Source organism: Musca domestica, unplaced genomic scaffold (assembly GCF_030504385.1).
Source record: "Musca domestica strain aabys unplaced genomic scaffold, Musca_domestica.polishedcontigs.V.1.1 1, whole genome shotgun sequence".
Taxonomy (NCBI): Eukaryota; Metazoa; Arthropoda; class Insecta; order Diptera; family Muscidae; genus Musca; species Musca domestica.
This window is the reverse complement of record NW_026712114.1, coordinates 44,639,943-44,663,727: the sequence shown is the minus strand read 5'-3', so window position 1 is coordinate 44,663,727 and position 23,785 is coordinate 44,639,943. Positions and strand designations below refer to the sequence as shown.

The 23,785-nt window shown below is 34.2% G+C and overlaps 1 protein-coding gene across 1 annotated transcript in view; it reads left to right on the top strand.

Annotated features, from left to right (window-relative positions):
• The first annotated feature begins 10,837 nt into the window (after window positions 1–10,837).
• LOC101897136 (basic-leucine zipper transcription factor A-like) overlaps window positions 10,838–23,785 on the top strand; it is a 37,957-nt gene continuing 25,009 nt past the window's right edge. The window contains exon 1 of the mRNA XM_059132335.1: window positions 10,838–11,915. Coding sequence (XP_058988318.1) covers window positions 11,861–11,915 — 55 coding nt within the window. The 5' untranslated portion in view covers window positions 10,838–11,860. The remainder of the gene's footprint in view (window positions 11,916–23,785) is intronic.

Genomic DNA, 23,785 nt, shown 5'->3' with positions numbered 1-23,785 from the left:
ATATAATATTCCCAACCTGTTTTGTAAGGTGAAAAAATATTACAAAATATTATAAGTCAAATTGAAAAATCGCATGCGATAAAAAAATATGAAAAAATAAAAAATGTCACAAAATAATTTTATGTCAAGAGGGCATTCTGAATTGACAAAGTTTGTCAAAATCGGTCCATCCATTCTTGAGATATAAGCATTCTAACTAACATCACCTTCCTTTGTATATATACATTGTATATATTGCGCTATATATATCTGATATATTTCCTATCGACATCTACGTAACGGTCAGAATTGACCTGTTCGTCTATTTGTGATTTCGCCGGGATTAAAAATATTCGCGGTTTAATGGAAAATTTGACTTTTATTTAACACAAATGTTGTGGCCTATTTCACCCACTACCCATTTCACAGTTCAATATAAGTTCGTATAGCAAATTTGGAATATATTGACTATTTTCATCAAGAGTTATCCTGCGTACCGACATATAACCATTTCCGTCGTATCAAAAGATATATACACTATTTAACTGCTGAGGGTATGTCAAACAATCAAAACTTCAGAATCGTCCTAAAATTACTCACAAATCACAGATTCTATTTTTGTGAAGATAAAAATTAAATAAATGATTCTGTACGCTGGTGATTTGTATTAATCATTGTACAAAATAGCAATCATTCATTTAATAAATCCAAGTCAATTCATAAAACGTTGTCCGAAAATGACATATTTTGACACATGTTTTTTTGTGTCATACCATATCATGCGTTCTCCTTGTAAATCTACCTTTTAAGCAAAGACATTCGCAAACTAAAGAGATCTACTCAATTGCCCAGAAATAGTTTTTTACCTAAATTAATAGGCTTTCTGTATGGTGGGACCAACAAGCTACAAAAGTACAAAACGTATGTAGACGGACGGACACGATTAGCTGTATCGACATTGACATGAATTTTGATATATATACATAAGTATGGGTTTGCACCATTAGTTCGGTATGGTACAAAATACAAACCCCACTGAGTGGTATAGGGTATAACAACTAATACTATTCTCCACATATAGGCTATTGGTATAAAATACGTTTAAATATTTGTTTCACCAAGATCTGGTGAAATATACAACATACAAATTTTTAAATTCTGTAAAATTTATAAAACATGTTATTGAAGTTATTAGATTTAAATGTATGCCTAAAAAATTGAATATGCTAATAACGATTTTTACGAAAATATTCTCTTTTGCTCTCAGAGTCTTAAATTAGGTAAAAATGTGTTTTCATCATCAGAATGTTGTTGTGTTTGCCCACATAAAAATGCCAGGCATCACGATGATGATGAATTACATACATTTATAAAGGAAAGATATACAAGCTACAATTGAAGTAAAATAACGTTATTTCCTATTATATGTAGGTGGATGTACGTACGTTCATAAATGCCATGCTCCATCAAACAATTATTTTTCAAATAAACAAAAATTAACTTTATTTACGCATAATGGCTGCTATGATGAATTTTCGTTAAAAAAAAAAAAACTTTTTAATTAAAAAAACAATCTCTTAAAAAATAATTTATAAGTTCCTGCGTAATAATTAAATTTCTCAGAAAACATGACAATAGTGATACTGACTTTTATAACCTTCAAATGATATGAAAACGTGAAAAAACATAAGAATATTAGAGTGTTATACAAATTGATTTGTGCTACTTTTAACATTGATAATTATTTTACGCTTTATACCTTACTAGTTGAACCCGGTGCGCTTGGCTAGCCCTTTTGATTTTATATGCATTCAAAATTTTATTTACGAATATATGATGGTTAAAAAAATCAAATTTAAAAATTAAAAAAAAAAAATTATTGCACTACTTTAATGCGTGAATAAACAAAAACATTAGAAAAGCAGTAACATGACATACATACACGAAGGGTTTGTCCTTCGGATTTATTTATTTCATAGCAAATACCAAGTGTGCAGTAAACTGCAATCTTTTGAAGTTGAGTGGCATTTCTATTGCAATTAGTGAATTCGAGATAGCAACATACTTCGCCGTAATAAGCGTATTTCAAATTAATTGTTGTGTTGTTTTTTAGTGTTAGCCTAAGGCGTTGTGGGTCAATGGTTCTTATTAAAATCATATCCCAATCTGATCCGATTTAAATATAATTAAAAAAAAAAAAATACTTTTACACCAAATTCCGCCACACCTTTCATAGCCTATGTTACTTTCAGGCGATGTTGCAGTATATATGAAAATTTTCAGGAAAATCTATTCAGCGGTTTTTGAGTCCATAAATTACAAACAAACAAACATACAAACATTTTCCTCTCTTATAGATATAGATTATCTTTGTGGTTAAGACTTGGTGGTTACAATATGGTCCCATTCATGCTTTGAAGCCATGTGGTGGATTTTATTTCGTCGGGTTTCTGGCGGTCTGGCGGCTGACAGGTGAGGTAGAGCGCCAAGTATGTGGATGAGGGCTATCTTGGCAATGAGGGTTTTTGGAATAAGCCTGTGATCCATTGATATTTCTCTAAACTAAGTAATGATTTAACAGGGGACTCCACTCAACAGTTTCTTTACTGTTAACTGACTCAGTTTACATGGTTTAATAAAAATAATTGCATACATAACATTAATTTTGAGCAATAAAATATTTATTCTAACGTTGTAAGTACGGCCAACTATTTTTAAGCCATTTTGCTGCCCATATTTTAACCTAAAGATTTAGTAATTTCTTTCCAATCATTATTGAAAAGCATAATATTTCACAACTCGTCCATTGTAAATCACTGTGCCCGCTCTCTCTTTCATAACTCATATTTTCTGTGGCATTTACAATTTTATAACCTATAAATCTACAGGAAATCCATTAAAGTACAATTTTCATGTTGTTTTTTTTCCACAAAACTTTGTTTTTCACCAATGTTGTTTTTGAGTTTTTCCTTTAATTCCGGTCTAATAAAAATTTAATAAATCACAATTACATACGAATGTTTGTGTTCAAAGGTTCCATCGCTTATGTACATGTATGGATTCGGTATGATATTTATTATACACGTATTGGTGGAATTTCGAACTAAAATTAAATGTAAATAACTATATGTATGTATGGGCGTGTATTCATTTTATGAGAGGAAAAAATATTTCCATTGAAAAGTAAATTTTGTTAGCCAAACACCCACCAGCATACTGACATAGTATGCCATAAATAGCTGAATTGTTTATATTTATCAAATACATATATATGTATGTATGTACAAACTCCTATGTGCCAACCAATAAACATTTTTTATGTTTCATATGCACGTTAGGGCGGATAAAATTTGTGATATCAATTATTTCAATTTACACCTCTTATAAAGGCTATTTTTTAGAACTGATACTGTAGAACTGGCAGTTGCTATTGGCTTTACTGAAGATTGAAACCGATTAAGGTGTTGACATTGCCCTAAAACATGTTTTTTTTTTTACCAAAATAAAAATAATTATACCCAGCAGTTTTATATAGCTTAAAATTAGTGAAATCTTAAGATTCCATTTGAGATGAATCAGCCTTGTCGTCATATTTTCTACGACTACGTTTTAAATAGAAAAGACTTTACCTGAGTGAGGAATTATCGCTATAGCTGTTTATTAACACTTGGATGTTTCCTTTTTATACCCTCTACCATATATAGTATGGAGGGTATATTAAATTCGTAACTCCGTTTGTAACTTATCGAAATAATAATTTTAGGCTTAACAAGATAAGATTCTAAGACGATTTAGCCCCATCCGGCTGTCCGTCTGTTGTAATCACGCTGAAGTCGAAACGAATAAAGATAGTAGGCTAAAATTTTGCACAGATCAGTCTTTGGACTACAGATGGGCTATATCGGTCCACGAAGATGGGCTATATCGGTCCACGATATCGTATAGCCTCCATACACCCGATATTTGGTATTTTAATGATTGTAGCCAAATATTTAAATGAAACATAAGGAGTTCATTTTCAGTACCTTACCCCCTAGAAGAGAATTGTCTATACAGGGTGAGATGAAAAAACTTCAAGAAAGTTCAGACTGCTGTCATTTCTAAGCCACTCTTCGGACAGGTGTTAAAATTATTCCAGTGACAGGTGATTATATTGTTTACAAGCGTACAAAAGAATTATGGTGAGAAGAATTTTGAAATTCAATCGTTATAGTGTGATTTCTTTATATTTGGCTGAAAAACCACAAGTGACTATCGTTAGAGCACTCCAGCATTTAAATGTGAATAAATCTTTTGTGTCTCGTACCATATCTCGTTACCGTGATACTGGTAGCGTAGCTCGATGTCAAGGAAGTGGACGGAAGAAAACATCAATATCAGCAGAAATGGTTCGAAAAGTAGAGAAGCGACTGGATCGAAACCCGCGTCGCAGTGGCCGAAAAATGGCTCGTGAACTGAAAATATTGCAATATCCTATTCGGCAGTTATTGAAAAATGAGCACGAACTTGCACGAACTTACACCGCGACAGAAAGAAAATAGGCCCAAAAGAGCTAAAGAGTTTCTACGCTTGGCCGAAAGTGGTGAACTGCCGAATTTGGTTTTCTCCGAAGAGAAAACATTCGTTGGCCAGGACTTTGTAAACAAACAACAGGTCAGCTGAAAATGTACACCTTCGGTTGGCCGCCAGAACTCAAGCGACAGCCATTGTGATGGCGTGGGCCGCCATTACAACCGATGGTCACTCTTATTAATCGACGTGGCATCAGAATAAATGCCCAATATTATCGCGAAAATATTCTGTAGGATGTATTTTGGCCGCAGTCCTTGAACATTCCAACAAGACTCAGCAGTGTGTCGATCACCCCGACACTTTCACAACGGTACCCGCCGATGTTCGATATTTTGACGATTTTAGGGACATTATTCACTGGAGTTTTTTTTTCAAATTTCGTATCTAGAAAAAGAATGTTTATTCAGGCCCATGCCTTCGTATAGCCTTCATATAATGGCTACATTCGATATTTTTAAGATTTTAACATAATTTTTAAAGGATCTTATTTTTTGTTGTTGCAAAATGGTCAGGCTTAATCTCTATATTGTTGTTTTTATAAAAACAAAGTTTGTTTATTAGTGGAGAACAATGGTAATATTTACCAAGGGGTAAGGCTGGGAATACCTAGATTATTATAAAAACAATAATAAAGGGATTAAGCCTGACCATTTTGCAACAACAAAATACTATGATATCCCGAACAAGCAAGTCAACGTGGATCTTATTTTTTTGAAAATTTCTAAATTTGTTCCAAATGGTGGAGGGTATTCAAAGTTCGGCCCATGTGAACTTTTTTGCTTTTTTACATGTTATGTTTCGCTTGGCTTACATGTTTAGGCCAAAGCTCCTTTTATATGAAACCCATTCCAGGGCTTACCGAACCGATCTATCGATGATCAGCCGCTGAATCTGGTAGCAAGAGAGAAAAAGGTAATCTAATGTGAATATTGATTGATTCCAATTTCGTGCATCAGAATTTTCTTATCTGAAAAATCAGGTACTTATAAATATTTTTAGAACAATTTCCTTGAAAATTTTAGTTTTTCTTGTGGGGTCCCTAAATGATTTCAAAATCATACGAAAGGCTACATCTGTGGTTCATGGATTTTTGCCAAGGAAAGCTTTGAAAAATACTACACTTTCGAAAAATTACAAAATTATTGATACACACAATAATCCACCCCAATGCACCGACTTTATATTTATAAAACTATGAATCAAACTTGGACATAACTAAATGTACTAACAACACAAATGGCCAACAATATAGAAAACAACCATAAACAAAAGTATACATTTTAAGGACTAGGCTAATAAAAAAAAACATCAAAATTGGAATTATTAAAATAGAGCTGACCCAATATGAGTACGAAGTTTTACACAAGAACAATGTGCAGTTAACCAAATATATCATCATTTTCTATGCTAGAAAAAATTCCCAGCACACAATGGTAATTTAATATTGAAAACCAGTAGAAATATAGCGGCTTAAATTCCACCATAAATAACAACATATTTCCTTTCAATATTTCATATATATAACCATGGTTATAAAAAATAATCCAACAACAACAACAATATCAAGTAAACAAACACTGAAAAATAATATATAAATAGGTGATTCTAAGAATAATGCTGGTGTAGGTTTAAATGGTTTTGTGAAGGACGGAAGTATATAACAGGATGTTGTGTTTTTTTTTTACATTTTAAAATTGAAACTTCCTGTGTACAGGTAATGTGTGACGTATGTATATTGTGTGTGCAAACAGTTGTTTGTATTATGTATACGCCACAATATATCCAGGCTGCACTAAACATATGAAACAGAATGACGCTATTGTGATTACTTTCATATATGATCCATTTAATTTTTAGTGGTCATATACATATGTGTATTTTTTTTGTGTTCTCTAATAAAGCAATAATATACCTGATTAAACACATGACAATAAAATGCAATGTATTCAAAGCAATGATATTCATGTTTCTTTTTATGCCCTCCACCATAGCATGGAGGGTATATTTAGTTTATCATTCCGTTTGTAACACCTCGAAATATGCACTTTAGACACTTTACAGGATTGTCCATATTCGACGGACCCATCTGGCAACGCCATAACTTTTGACAGAGATGTCACATCGCTCAATGACATACCGCGTTTGAAGCGTCAGTCCAAGCAGATTTTTAACATGAACCAATACACGTCACGCGAAATAGTTGAAATTTACATTCAACAGAAGAAGTCAATTGTGAAAACTCAAGGTGCTTTTAAAACATTAAAAACTGTGAGAAGTGCGCCTTCTAAGAACACCATTAAGCGTTTATACGAAAAATTTTCGACTGATAAGGCTCTTTCTAATCCGAAGAGGCCATATAAAAGTCGACCAAGGCGATCGGCCGAGAATATCGCTGCCGTACGAGCCAGTGTTGAGAGGTCGCCAAGAACATCCCAAAAACGCCGTTCTCAGCAGTTGGCCATGGCTCGGTCCACTTTACAACGGATTATTCGCATTGATTTGCATTTGTTCCCGTACAAAATTCAATTGACGCAAAGAATGTTGCCTGCGGACAAGCCTCGTCAATTGGAATGGGCTCCGTCGAATATGGGCAACCCTGTATATACTCTTGATCAGCATAAAATTCTATGTCGATTTAGGAGTGTCCGTCCGTCTTTGGAAATCACTCTAGCTTCCGAACGAAATAAAGTAGGCTGATAAAATTTAACTCAAATGTGTATTCTGTCTGCAGGACTTTTGGTATTGAAAATGGGCCATGTAGGTCCACGTCTTCGTATAGCCCCCATATAACGGTACCTCCCGTTATGCGGTATTTTGATGATTTTAGCGACATTTTTTACCGGAATTATTTCACATTTTGTATTTGACGTTTTATAACCCCCATGGTACCTCCCGATATTCGGTATTTTGATGATTTTAGCTAAATTATAAATAGATTTCTTTTCAAGTTTTGCATTTGAATATTGTAATAGCTTGTGGCAAAAGTTGTGTATACACGTCCCCTTCGTCGTATAGACCCTAATATACGGCTACATTCGGTATTTTTAAGATTTTAACGGATTTTATTGTTTTGAAAATTGCTAAATTTGTACCAAATGATGCAGGGTATTCAAAGTTTGGCCTAGCCGAAATACTTGTTACTTGTTATTACTTATTTCGAACATAGGCTGTACATTAAATTCAAAGTGTGCACTTGCCCAAAACTGAAGTTTCGCTTACTGAGGAAGGCTCGAATTAACGTCTGTTCAATACATACCACACTAAACCAACCAATGGTGATTTTTGTATTACGGATATCCATATGCTAAAAACCTGCTTATATATTAAGCAGTAGGAGATCCAGTATTAGCATAACCATTTTATTCCTTTTTGAATTGAAACTACGTGTTTCCGCTAGTCTTTCCATGGATCTTCATATAATCACTTTCTGAGTCTATTTGTGTATTTCATTCCGCCTATGTATACGTCCATGTATCCTTGTGAACAAAATGCAGGTCCCATTTATTATCCTATTGAGATGATATTTTGCAAGCAATATTTGTTTGGCCCAAGGACAAACCCTATTGACATTTGTGATAATCGGATCAGATTTAGATATTGCTTCCATATATCTTCAACCGATTTCGCGTTAATTGTGCACAAAATGGCTAATATAAGTCCAAATGACTTGTAATTTGGTACATCCCACCGAATTCAGTCTAGAAGCAAATAAATCAAATTTGGAGAAAATTGGTTCAGATATAGCTATAGCTCCCATATATATGTTTCATCTGATTTGGGGTTTAAAGTCCCTCACATGCATAATATGCACTCCAAAAGAATGATATTTGGTATCGGACAACAGATACTGGCTAATATCATTCCAAAGGGACTGAATTTTGGAAATTACGACTAAATTCATCCTCAGATATAGCTACAGCTCCCATACATATCCTGAATCCGATTTCCCTTTAAACGGAATCGTATACAATTTCTATAATATTATTTCTCATAAAATTCTACTATATGTTTATCCTAGGAAACGTCAAATACATATCAAAAAAAACCATTTTAGGGTTAAATTCGTACTTTATGTGGGTTTATACAAAAATCTCTAACAAACAGTAATACTAGTAGAATGACGTCAAAGCCAAAAAATCCCCATCAAATTTCAGTATAAGTGACCAAAATTGCATCAATATGCCATGTTACCTGGAAAGTATGGTCAGAAAATTTAAAACTCTAAAAGCAGACATATACGCTAACCTATATTGAATCTCCTATATTTAGAAATTACTACAGATTTGATGGACTAATCCTTCAATGAACCGAAAAATATACTAACAAATATAGCTTAAGCGATGCAAACGTCTATGCAATATTTAATTCAATGCGGCAACGCGGAACGGATCTAGTCTCGAATAGTCTCATTTCCAATGAATCTAGTACCCGAATTTCATCTGTGATATTATGTATGTCAAACTTAGGTCTGGCACCTCCCTAAAAAAGGTAAGAAATCTCACAAATCCTAATCACCTCTTGCTCTTTTGCAAATGTTCTTCAAACCCTGAACAGGTGGTACGATATTTAAGTATATTGTGGTCAAAAATAGTTATAGTCTTTATTTTTGACATATTTTTCACAAATTTTCTGACTAAGATTTGTGAATATTTTACTAGGAATTTACAGCTATATATAAATCGATCTAGCGCTATCCGTCCATCTGTCCATCAATCTGTTTGTGAACACAAGAAAGGAAGAGACAGAAAGTAGCAAACTTGGAACTTAGTAATATTATTATCGACCAAACCGACTAAAACTTTTTGACTTGTGTTTTTATACCCTCCACCATGGTATAAAGGGTATAATAAGTTCGTCATTCCGTTAGTAACAAGTCTATATATACATTTCAGACCCCACAAAGTATATATATTCTTGATCAGCATAAAATTCTAAGTCGATTTAGCGATGTCACTCTGGCTTCCGAACGAAATAAAGTAGATTGATAAAATTTAACTCAAATGTGTATTATGTCTGCAGGACTTTTGGTATTGAAAATGGGCCATGTAGGTCCACGTCTTCGTATAGCCCCCATATAACGGTACCTCCCAATAGCGACATTATTTACCGGATTTGTTTCAAATTTGGTAATTTCGTAATGGATACTGCAGCCTATGACAGAAAATTGTCTGTGCAGGTCCACGCCTTCGCATAGCCCCCATATACCTAAATTCACATTCAGTATTTTGATGATTTTAGCGACATTATTCACTGGAATTGTTTTAAATTTGGTATTTGAAGTTCGTAATGAATATCTGTGATAGAAAATTTTCTGTGCAGGTCCACATCTTCGTATAGCCCTCATATAATGGTACCTCCCTACATTTGGTATTTTTATGATTTTAGCTACATTATTCATCGATATTTTTCAAGTTTCGCATTTGCATATTGTAATGGCTTATGACAAAAGTTGCGAATGAAGGTCCACGTCGTCGTATATGCCTTATATAACGGCTACATTCGCATTTTATTTTTTGAAAATTGTCAAATTCGTTGCAAATGGTGAAGGTATTCAAAGTTCAAACTTATAGCTTTATTAGTTGTTCCTTTTCAAATATTTAAGCTTTTCAGTAATTCTAAAATACATCCCAGGTGTCGGAAATCATAATTTCAACACTACACAGTTTTTTGAGCAAAAACTACTTTTTTTGAGTTGTGACAATTGCCATTGAATCTGTAATGTTCAATATCGAATAATCAATAATTTCTTGTCTTAATAATGAATGCATGCCTCCAAATACCATCAAAATTATTTTAATTTTTTTTATAATTCAATTCCATTGAATTCAATCATGTCATTTCGTCTATAATTTCAAAGTTTTATGCCAAATCCGTTTATTATATCGTGAGTTGTTGTTTTATGTGCATTTCATTGATTTCATTTAATTGGAAATGTTAATATTCTATATAAATTTATTGAAATATTGAAATAGCAACGCTATGTATTTCAGATACAAAATTTAAATCTCACTATAAATCAATTAGTACAAATGTCATGAATATTATAAAACAAAATAAGAATATAGAGAACATTTTTTTTCCTATCCCAAAGCTATTTTTGTATTCATTAATATTTAATACCAACAAAAAATCAATTTATTTTCAGATTAAAAATAAATACAAGTGAACGTGAATGATTGTCATATCACAGCGGTCGTCGGTCACCTGGTCTCGCACACAGAATTAGTACAGGACAAGAACAACAATAACATATCAATGAAACATAGCAAATGAAAATTTGCTAAACAATGGCAAATAAACGAATGCCACAGGCCAGAATAACAAAAAAACGAAATTCTGTTCAAGTCTTTGAATACAAATGAAACAAAATAAACCAATCACATATGTATTTGTGTGTGCGTAAGCAAGTGTGTGTGCAGAATGAAAAGGAGTAGAAGATCTGCAACAAAATCTAGATGAGATTTATGGTTATAAAAGAATAACAACAAAAACCAATTGAGAATGAAACCAGAATGAATGAACAATAGGACGGACTACCAAGCTTCATAAGCCTTGAGGGCGGTCGCACAGCACACAAAGCTCCGAATAAAAGAGAATCCATGCATACCAGCAATAAACAGGTGAAGAAGATTCTAAATTTGTTTAAGTCAGCATTTCTGTATCGGCAAAGAGCTGCCTTTGAGAAATAATAAAAATCAAATCTGCTTTCCTTGCTAGTGGCAGGCATTCTGAGCAGGCAGATATTTTAAGTAAGCAAAAGACTGTCATATCAGTATTCAACATATCAATTTGTAATTTTACGCACAATAAAATAGAAAAGAATATGTTTACCTATCGAACTAAAGAAAACAGAGAAGAAATCAATTCGTTAACCACCTCTACCACCCATTCAAAAACCATCGACTACTATTTGCATGGCTTTGTGAAAAATAAGTCATGTTTGGTTGTGGAAGTCAATGGATTGGTTTAATGAAATAACTATTAACCACAAAGGATAACAAAACACACCCACACAAGAGAATTGCTAAATTTATATAAAACTAGGATAAACCAATGCGATTCAATAATTGCAGATTCGAACACATAACAACCAATCAAGATATATATAGAATATCAAATCAAGTGTTCCTCCCTGCAATTTTATTTCCCCCAGTAACATTGAACGTAAAACCATTTTAAACTTAACGAAAGAACAGCAACAGAAATAGGGAACCATAGACACAATTGCAGCTGGGCTACTTACCCGAAAAACTCTCCGAACAACGTCAACAGCAGAAATAACACTTTGCACAAGGATTATGCTGAGAAAATGAATCTCTCCTTTGATACACGAGTTTTCGTACTTATTTGTTGTTTGCTGCAAGGTAAGTAACTCACTTTACTCAATAAACCTCATCCACACTTATATACATACATAGAGAGATATATTTTAAACTTCCGTTTTCTTTGAAATAGTAGCAAAAAAGCATAGATGTAAGTTTATGTGTGTGCATGTGCAACGATTTGGAGTTTAAAAATGTTCTACCAGCATCAGTCAAGGGCTTAACGATTGTTGTTTGTATATTTCTCTTACGCAGGAAATTTAAAATTTGTTTATATATTTTAAATTTTCAGATTTCCTTATATCCGATATTGTTGTCAAAATTAAACATTTTTCAAATTAGGTCATATTGCTCATTTAGTCAAAAATTAGTTTTTATACTCCACAATACTATTGGGTGGGGCTATTATAAATTTTATTGGGCCAACTATTATAAAAGACATAGAAATACTGCTCAAAGACATAGGATGTCACATATGGATCATTCAAACTCGCCGAGTTGAGGCGATCTAGCTATGTGTGTTTGCGTGAATGACCTTTTGGCAGTATCGAATAAAATCTGGAAAAATCGCTATTAAAAATGTAAATATTTTCGGATATATTTATACCCTCCTCCATCGACCGCAAAAAGTTTATATAGATTCTTGATCGATTTATCGATGTCCGTCCGTATGACTGTCTTTTAAAATCACATTATTCAATATAGAGCTTTGAATTCGAATTGAAAAAGGGCTACACGGGTTCACGTTTAGCCCCCATATATCGGTACCTCTAGATTTTCGGCATTTCGACGTTTTATGCCACAATTTCTATTCAAATAAGATGAAACTTTACATTTGGGGTACTTGGTAGATATGTTCTATACTTGCAAAAAAAATTCGATACAGGTCCACTAATTGGTATAGAACTCTCATAAAGTTACCTACTGATGACGGTACCTCACGTACCATACAACGGTACCTCACGATTTTCGGTATTTTAAAGGTTTCTGCCACAGTTTTCAACCAAATTAGATGAAACTTGACAATTGGGGTTCTCGGTAGGACTGTTTATACCCTACACCACAAGGCCTTTGTGCATTTGTTTGTAACAGGCAAAAGGAAACGAGATAGACCGATAGTTCCTTTTGATGATCTGCATAGAATCACATTCTGAGTCGATTTATGCATGTCCGTCCGTCCGTCTGTCCGTCTTTCCATGTATTTTTGTAAACAAAGTACAGTTCGCATTTATTGCCCTATCCAGATGAAATTTTGCATAAATCATTTGTTTGGCCCAAGGACAGGAACGCTATTGAAATTGGAGATAATCGGTCAAAATTTAGATATAGCTCCCATATATATCTTCGTCCGATTTACCTTTGATTGTGCACCAAACGTCTAATATTTGCCCAAATGGGATGAAATTTGGCACATACGACCGAATTTAGTCTAGAAGCCAGTATGTCAAATTTGGTGAAGATCGGTTCCGATATAGCTATAGCTCCCATATATACTGTTCATCCGATTTGTTATATTTGTTACCCACAGCCGTAATATGCACTCCGTATCAACGATATTCAGGGAAATATGTCAAATACAGCTCAGAAGTATCTTTGCCAAATTTTATCGAGATCGGTTCCGATTTGGATATAGCTCCCAAATATATTTTTATCCGATTTCAAATTAATTGTGCACCAAATGGGCAATACAAGTCCGAATTAAAAAGATATAAATGCTTCGGCATATTTAGTCCTTTGAACTTTAAGTTATAATTAAAATGTATGATTGAATTCTCCCGTAAAAACTTTTAATTGTTATGCGGAGCTCTACTAAATTAGCAAAGTGGTGTAGGGTATCATAAAGTCGGCCCCGCCAGACTTTAAGACTTTCTTTACTGGTTTTTCTTTGCAAAAAATGTTCCTTTCAGGTACACTAATTGGTATAGCCGATTTACGCCATTTTCAAAGTTTCTGTCACAATTTCCAACCTGGGGCGTAAAAGGTTCGTCACTTCTGATCGTTAAATTGATGCTCATATCTAAAATATTGCATATATAGTAAAATATATACAATCTCAAATATCAATGAAGGGGATGTTAGTTAGACCGCTTATAAGTCAAGAACAGCTGAACTGATTTTCACAATTCTCATCAATTCGGAATGGTCTCTTGCCGATTTTTTTTTTCAGTTTGACTTACAATTTTGAATAGTACCTTTTCTAAGGTTTTTTTCTACACCCCCCAACACTATGTGTGGAAAGTTTTATATTCAGGTCGCAGTTATTGTCTAATCCTACATACATAACAACAAGGTGGAGTGCGTAAATATAAGTGTAACATCTGGTCAGGGCTCCATGACATTATTTCAAAATCGAAATTAATTTGGACTTCCAACATATTGTAGTGTTATAGGGATTAGAACAGCGCAGAAGACTGACATTTTGGAATCAGATAATAGTTAGCTTGTAAACCGGACCAGAATTTTTTGCGAAAAATTCCTAAATTAACGAAATCACACACAACAAGGTGGAGTGCGTAAATAGAGTAACATCTGGTCAGGGCTCCATGACATTATTTCAAAATCGAAATTAATTTGAACATAAAAAGACTTCCAACATATTGTAGTGTTATAGGGATTAGAACAGCGCAGAAGACTGACATTTTGGAATCAGATAATAGTTAGCTTGTGAACCGGACCAGAATTTGTTGCGAAAAATGCCAAAATTAACGAAATCACAAATACATTAACGGCGCCCCTCTGACCTTTACATTGGTGCTGATTTCTTTGACGAATATAGCCAAATATCGGAGATACAGGAAATCATATAGATTTTTTAACATTAGTGTGGTATACGTAAATATAGGGCCAATACCTCAAACACATGACCAAGTGGTTTGGGTCAAGAGCAGTCAGTGTGACATTATTTCAAGAAAGTAATATAATGAATATGCATGGAAAAAATTAATATTAAATTTCTGTTGTTTCCGAACGAGCAAATTCAGCATTTGACGAGAAATACAGATGCTTTGTGAGAGATCATATGTTTTAGGAAAATATTAGTTTTAGATTTATGATGATTATTCAAAAAGAGGAGCAATAAGTTTCTTCATTTGATTTTATTATGTACTAGATATTCCAGTCATTGCAGTCAAAAGGGTTTAAGATCTGCAGAAATTGTAATTAAATTAGGAGAGCAATTATTTTAGATTTCATAATTATTTATTTACCAATACGATTTCTCAATTTGTGCATGCCTGATCTACAGTGCTGCATATCTGATTTTAATTGCACACCTTTTTTGAAATTTCTTTTTCTACGCATACCCCTGCGTTTGCAGCTGTATTATGTAGTTTTATGTTAAACTTAAGTTCGTTTGAACGCTTTTTATGTTCCTTCCAAATTCTATGCATATTAACGCTAAGCATCTTTACTCTGCGCGTACTCACTCTCCGTTCGCACGGTAGCATCCTTCGCATAAAATGTGAGCTATACGGCTTCCCCATATTACAACAAAAAGCCATAGAAATAAAGTTGTATGGCAGCATTATCATTTGCTCTGACATAAACACACACACACACACTCATATATATTACATTTGCATTCTTGCCAACGGCAAGTGAGTATGGTTGAGTGTGTCACACCATTATTCTCGGTACGGATCTGTTGTATACGAAATGGTAACATGTTTAGAAAACATCTATACGCATTTTTACACATTCCGTGTTGATACGCTTGTTTGTTTGCTTGCTATTGCTCGTTCGCTAGCTCGCTCGCTTGTTGAATATCATTCAGAAAACGGAAACCCAAGAAATGGAGATAACGTCAATACCATTATGCCGGAAATTACTGTGGGTGATTGTTATGGCCGTACTTAAAAACGGTTCAAATTGTTATTATAATCCTTTCAAATGGATATTTAAAGCGATGCGATGTGAAAAGGTAGAAGTGAATATTTTTCTCGTAAACTAAATTAAATAAAAATTGAAAAAAATTATTCTGGGAAAGAGAAAGGATTAAACCTCAATGGGAAGTGTTATGTTATATTCATAAGACCACTATTCTTAAAATAACTTCTTTTCTGTGTAATATACAAAATTAAACAAATTGCTGTCAATTGGTAGTAATTGTTAGTGGTGGACCATTCTTATTTAATAACTTGGAGGAATGTTTAATTTTTGAAAATGAGGAGTATAAGGAGCACAAGTAAGTAAAGGCTATAGTCGGACAGGGCCGACAATGTGATACCCTACAATACTATAATATTTTATAGGATATATTCATTCAAATAATAATCCAAATCTCTAATCTCATACAAAATTCTGGGTGGATTATTCATTAATTGTTACCTCTAGAATTGGTCCCCAAATATTTTGCAATCATCCTCAAAAACAAATGCTATCCCTACAGGGTCGACTTCTCCCGACTTTAGCTTTTCCTTATAAGTTGACAATTTTTTTGCTAATTATCTGAATAATACAATTACAAATGATGCATCAACCTACTTCTATTCTGACCCTAACCCTACCCACATGTACAATTTCGTGACGATCGGACGATAATTGCGACCTGTACAATAAATACATGATACCCTACACCACATTGCTAATTTAGTAGAGCTCCGCAAAACAATTAAAAGTTTTTATGGGAGAATTCAATCATACACGCTATGATTATAATTATAATTAAAAGTTCCAAGGACTAAATATGCCGAAGCATTTGTATCTTTTAAATTCGGACTTGTATTGCCAATTTGGTGCACAATTAATTTGAAATCGGATAAAAATATATATGGGAGCTATATCCAAATCGGAACCGATCTCGATAAAATTTGGCAAAGATATTTCTGAGCTGTATTTGATATTTCCCTGAATATCGTTGTTACGGAGTGCTTATAACGGCTGTGGGTAACAAATAACAAATCGGATGAATAATATATATGGAAGCTATAGCTATATCTGAACCGATCTTCACCAAATTTGACATACTAGCTTCTAGACTCAATTCGGTCGTAAGTGCCAAATTCCATCCCATTTGGACAAATATTAGACGTTTGGTGCACAATAAAAGTTAAATCGGACGAAGTTATATATGGGAGCTATATCCAAATCTGAACCGATCTCGACAAAATTTAGGAAATGTATTTCTGAGCTGTATTTGATATATTTCCCCAAATATTGTTGTTGCATAGTGCATATTACGGCGGCGGTGGACAAAAATAACAAATCGGATGAACAGTATATATGGGAGCTATAGCTATATCTGAACCGATTTCGATCAAATTTGGCATACATATTTTCAGGCCTAATTTGGGTGTATATGCAAAATTCCATAAAATTCGGGCTGATATTACACGTTTGGTGCACAATAAAAGGCAAATCGGACAAAGATATATATGGGAGCTATATCTAAATTTTGACCGATTATCTCCAATTTCAATAGGGTTCGTCCTTGGGCCAAACAAAAGGACTTTGCAAAATTTCATATGGATCGGGCAATAAATGCGACCTGTACTTTGTTTACAAAAATACATGGACAGACGGACGGACGGACAGACGGACGGACGGACATGCATAAATCGACTCAGAAAGTGATTCTATGCAGATCATCAAAAGGAACTATGGGTCTATCTCGTTTCCTGCTGCCTGTTACAAACAAATGCACAAAGACATAATACCCTGACCACCTTGTGGTGTAGGGTATAATGAGCAGCCGCTCGGGCCGATCCGATATGCTCTATAACACGATAACTGCTCTATAACACTATAACTTACCGTGAAGTTCCTGTAGATGCGATACCGTTAGAATAGAATTTACGATACATAATTTGACTATTTAAAAAATCATTCCAATCATCAAGGGTCGTTCTCCAATGTTCGATTAGCTCTGTTTATAGATCTTTTTATGCCCTCCATCCGTCCGTCTGTTGTTATCACACTAGAGTCAAAGCGAATTCAGATAGGAAGCTAAATTCAGATAGGAAGCTAAAGCAGATCAGTTTTTGTCTGCAGGCAAGTTCGAAAATTGGCTATATTCTTCCACGATATTATATATCCCCCATATAACGGCACTCCCGATTTTCGGTATTTTCATGATTTTCAAGTATTGTCTATATAGGTCCACGATATCATATATGCCCTATATAGGGGTACATCCCTATATTCCCAATTTTAATGATTTTAGCTCCCTTTTTTATTGGAATTATCTGAAAATCCAAACAAGTAGTTATTTCTAAGTATTTTACCCCCTGGAAGAGAATTGTATTTATAGGTCCACAATATTATATAGCACCCATTCAACGGTAACCACCCCCCGATATTCAGTATTTTGATGATTTTTGTGACATTATTCACTGGAATTGTTTCAAATTTCGTATTTAGAGTTCCCAATGAGTACTACAGCCCATGACAAAAAATTGCCCCCACATAACGGTACCTCCCTATATTCGGTATTTTGATGATTTTACCGACAATATACATCAAAATTTCGTGTTTGAAAATCTACGCGATCTAGGTTTACGTCTAGCTTTAATATAACGGTACCTCCCTACATTCGGGTTGTTTTTTTATTATTTTAGGGACTTTATTGACTGGAATTATTTCAAAATTCATATTTAAAGTTAATAATGGGCAGTACAGCCTGTGATAGAAAATTGGCTACGCAGGTCCAGGTTTAGCCTCCATTTGTCGGTACCTCCCTATGGTAAGCATTTTGATTATTTTAGCTACATTATTCACCAGAATTCACCAGCCTATGGCAAAAGTTGTTCTGTCCGAGAGAATTTACTGCTTCTTGTTAAAATTTAAAAGCAGATTTATTTACAATATTTTCCAAAACCTTCTGTAAGTGGACTATGTTGGATTTTATATATCAGATTCGCAAGATTCACTACTGAATGGAAATTTTGGTATTTTTCTATTTCACTCGCTTTATAACCAAACCAAACTGGTAGGATTATAAAGGGGGGGTTTGTATACCCTTAGCCATTTGGCTACTGAGTGTATATATCATTTGATATGGCCAAAATGTGCTTCAGCTAAGTCTCATTGGACCATTGCACAGAGGTCGCTGCCATTGGCCAAAATTCAAAAAATGAAAATCAGATATTTATTGTCAAATGTTTACAAATTAACTCTTAAGGGGTTAAGCTTTTTAGAAAACATAATAATCTTGGCTTCATTTTAACGGCCCACTTCAAAAATAGCACCAAAAAAGAGAAAATGTAGTTAGTTGCTTTTTTTCAGTGGGATCAGAGAAAAAGTGGAGTAAAAATAGATCTGTATTACAAAATTAAATACATTTTAAAACGACAATTCTTGGCATAATAATTGAAAAGCAAGGTATTGACTTATTTTTAGTGCAGTAATTTGTGTGTTTAGTAGTTGTGTATAATATAGACGATGTGAGTGTTCTGAGTTGCCTTTAAGATTAATTTTGAAAATTAAATGACATTTCAGTTAAAGTTTTAATTGTTTTCCCCCCTGAATCCTCCAATGTGATTTTTTTTCACGCCATTAGTAATGGCCCTAAGATTCTAAAAGTGCTAATTTAACTTTCAGATTTTGTCAGATGTGTACGTTATGCCCAATATACTGAAGTGACTTCGCTGCAATTTTGTCAGTTATATGGTGATAGTGACACAGAATATACATCCATGGAACTATCTTCCACCCACAGTTCATAAAATTTTAATACATGCACCCGACATTATAAATTTGTCATTATATCGATTAGATAATTTTAGGAGGAGGCCGTGGAGTCTAGAAACAAAGATATAAAAAGTTTCGACTAAATCATACCCGAAAAAATCTCGTGTTTCAACAAACACAGACCTTATTAACCGTCTTCTTCTGAGCTCTGACCCTTTTATGACGGGACAGCGAACGTTACCAAACAATAACCAGTAAAGAAAGTCTTAAAGTCGGGCGGGTATTTCTGAGTTATATTTGATATATTTCCCCAAATATTGTTTTTACAGAGTACATATTACGGCTGCGAAGGACAAAAATAACAAATCGGATGAATATATATGGGAGCTATATATAATCTGAACCGATTTCGATCAAATTTGGCATACTTATTTTCAGGTCCAAAAATCATACTATTTGGGCTGATATTACAAGTTTAGTGCGCAATATAAGGCAATTGGATGAATATATATGGGAGGTATACCTAAATTTTGACCGAGTATCTCCAATTTCAATAGGGCCTTAAGTCAAACAAATTATTTGTGCAAAATGCAACTTTGATTTAATTTTACATTAAATTTTTATTTTATTTTGTTTACAAAAAATAATCAAATTTGGACTTGATTTGTATAAAAAATGCTTCTATTTTTGGAGGTACCTTTACAGGGGGACTCTACCTGAAGGCGGGGTGTTCCAAATAATCTTCAGTAAGATTATTTTTTAACTCCATAGAACGTAAAATGTCAAATAATATTACAATCTAGTGTAGAAATGTGACAAGAATTGGTCAAATTAAATAAGGTATACAAATTAAATATCGGAACGAAATGGGTTAAGGCATGAAACAATTATAAACATACATCACACAAATCGGAGGTTTTCGGGGTAAACTTATTATAATACGAGATTGTAAACCTACATAATTTCATGTAACTTTTTTCCACATATCTCTAGTTACAATAACTCAGACACCCGGTGATTTCAACCCTCCATTATTTTCTCAATAATTTTCCAATTAACAGATATTGCTTTGATAGTAAAAACACACATTTCTTATTCAAACTATGTTTGTTTGTCCCCTTTTCTTAAAAAACACACCAGCGCACACACTTTGCTACTACTCTTGTGGAATCATTCACTCGTTTCTCCTCGTTTTTGATAAAGGTAAAGTTGACTGAACTTCGGTGCAACCACAAATCACGAACAGAAAAAGTCGACAACAAACAAATACTTGTGCAATACGTATTTGCGAAACCTTGTCCTCGCTGGTGCGCTTAGAATGATAAGAGAAAACATAACTTCCACAACAATTCGAATTGTGGGGGGACGAGGACGACGAATGCTTGTGTACTTAAGAGACCGCATACTTAAGTATGTGTGTGTGTGTGTGTGTGTGTGGAATCATCATGTGCATCATTCACTTCCTCCCTTTTCGTTTTCCTGGCACTGCAACAGTGACGTTAGTCCATAAATACACACTTGTACAACTGCTCAGCAAACACCATAACCTGCTGAAGGAATGATTTGTTTGTGTATGTGTGTCATATCTGGCTAAGTTGATGTGCACATGTGAGCGTTGAATGGTGAGTACGAAGTGCGGTTAAATTTATGACAGCATTTGTTAAATTTGTCATCTACTTAAGTTAATAATGGTCGAAGGGAAATGATTAATTTAACACCATTCACCATTTGAACGGAAATATGACATAATACGTTTTTTTGTTGTTCGTTGCTTTGCGTAGAAAAGGAAGCTCTTATCTCATTTGAACAGGATGTAGTGGGAGAAATATAAAGTGTATAATTTTTTTATGTGTGTATATATTTGCCAACTACTGCTCAGTACTTGACTAGTTTACATTGAGGTGTATTTTGAAATAGAATGTCAAAAGTTATACGCAGAAATGTAATGTTTGGCTTGCTTTAGAGGACAATATCCTTTTGTAAACATTTATTTATCATTTGAGACGAGCTTAATGAAATGTTTTCCAAATTCGATGATGAGTTGTATTTCTGGGAATGGAAACTCTCTATATTGGCCAACGATTTTGTATAGCCTTCATACAACGGTACCTCCGGATACTTTCAATGACAGTGATTGAAATGTGATATTTGAGCTTCGTAATAGAAAACAAGCCCTGCGGCAGAATGATATTGCCTAAGAATAAGGATGATATCGTCTAAAAATTGCATAAAAAATTAAGCATCTTATTATTTTTGGTCTTGATTTTATTAAATATCGGACTATATTTAGGATTCCTATGAATTTAAAAAACAAGTAAGCAAAAGCTATAGTCGTGCGCGGCCGACTATGTGTTACCATGCAACACTGCAATATGGATTGGAAGATTTCGCTTTGAAATTATGTCATAGAGTACTGCCCAAATATTACCCCTAGCTTGTTTGACTAGGGACATTTGCCCAATATTTACGAACTTAGTCGTGTCATCCAAAATGCTAGAATTCTCCCCTGTCCTTAACTCTCTCCTCATGCAAAATTCCGTACCGATTGATATCAATTGTGGATCAGGAAAATCTTTCTGTTTTTGAACCCCTAAATATTTTGTAAGAGGCCCCACTATATCTCCAAATTTAGACTTATCTATATGATTTGCTTGTCTACGATATTTAGGTATATTCGTCAACGAAATCAGCATAAACAAGTAAGCAAAGGCTATGGTCGCACGGGGCCGACCATGTGATACCCTACAACACTACAATATGTTAGAAGCCCCCTTATGCCCAAATCCATTTTGGTTCATTTTACAGCTAAGTATAATCCAAACTTTATCCAAAATGCTAGACTTCTTACCTTTGCCTGGCCTGTCGATTGGCTTCAATTGTGTGATATGCAATTTTTCTCCGTTTTTGGTTCATTTGAACCGCTAAATATTTTGCGATCATCTCCAAAAGCAAGAAGCCCCTCTGTATCTCCAAATTTCGACTCATCTATATGATTTGCTTGTCTACGATATTTGGCTATAGTCGTTAACAAAATTAGCATAAAAAGCCAGAAGTTCGCCTTTTGTGTATTTCGGATATCGCCTGTAAGTAATGCTGGTATTTTTTCATACAAAAGTAGTGGTCCATTCTACCCGCTTCCCTAAACTCTAACTTCATGCCAGATTTCGTGTCCTTCGGTTTCTATTTGTGACCTTGATAACGGCTGCAAAATCAGGAACATTTTTAGTTGTTGGCCCATTTCAACCCCTAAATATATTGCGGACATCTTTGAAAACAATATGCCTTGCCGTTTTGAGCCCAACCCTACCCTTGTGAACATTTTCGTGAGGATCGGACGATATTTGCAATACTTATATAATATCCCAACCTGTGTTGTAAGGTAAAAAAATATTACAAAATATTAAAAGTCAAATTGAAAAAATCGCATGCGATAAAAAATATAAAAAATAAAAATATGTCACAAAATGCTACAAAATCTATATTAACATCATGATTGGCATATTTTTCTGCGATTTTTTTTAGATTTTATACTTTTATGTCAAGAGGGCATTCTGAATTGACAAAACTTGTCAAAATCCGTCCAGCCATTCTAGAGATATAAGCATTCTAACTAACATTCCCGTCCTTTGTATATACACATTGTATATATTTCCCTATATATAACCAATATACTTACTATCGGCATCTACGTAACGGTCAGAATTGACCCGTTCGTCTATTTCTGATTTCGCCAGGATTAAAAATATTCGCGGTTTAATGGAAAATATGACTTTTATTTAACACAAATATTGTGGCCTATTTCACCCACTAAATAATATCCGATGACCGTCAAAATTGGAAGGCTTCTGCCCAGCCCTAAGGTCGAGGCTCATGCTAACTTCCGTTTTGATTGGTCTATAATTGCGACTTGTAGAGCAACTGCAAAATAAGGTTTTTTTTAGTTTTTGGTCCATTTTAACCTCTAAATATTATGCGATCATCTCCAAAAGAGAGGTTCTATTCTGACCCTTGCCCCACCTCCATTCTAAATTTCGTGAAGATCGGACCCTAATTGCGACCTGTAGAGTGATTACAAATTAACATGGACAGACGGACAGACGGACGGACGGACGGACATACATAGCTAGATCGACTCAGCTCGGCGAGATAGGAAGATCCATATATACTTTCCTATGTGGGAAACCAATATCTCGTGGTGTTACACATAGTGTTGTAGGGTATAAAAAGCCAGAAGTTCACCTTTTGTGTATTTTAAATTTATTTTCCGCGTTTCGGTAGAATGAAAA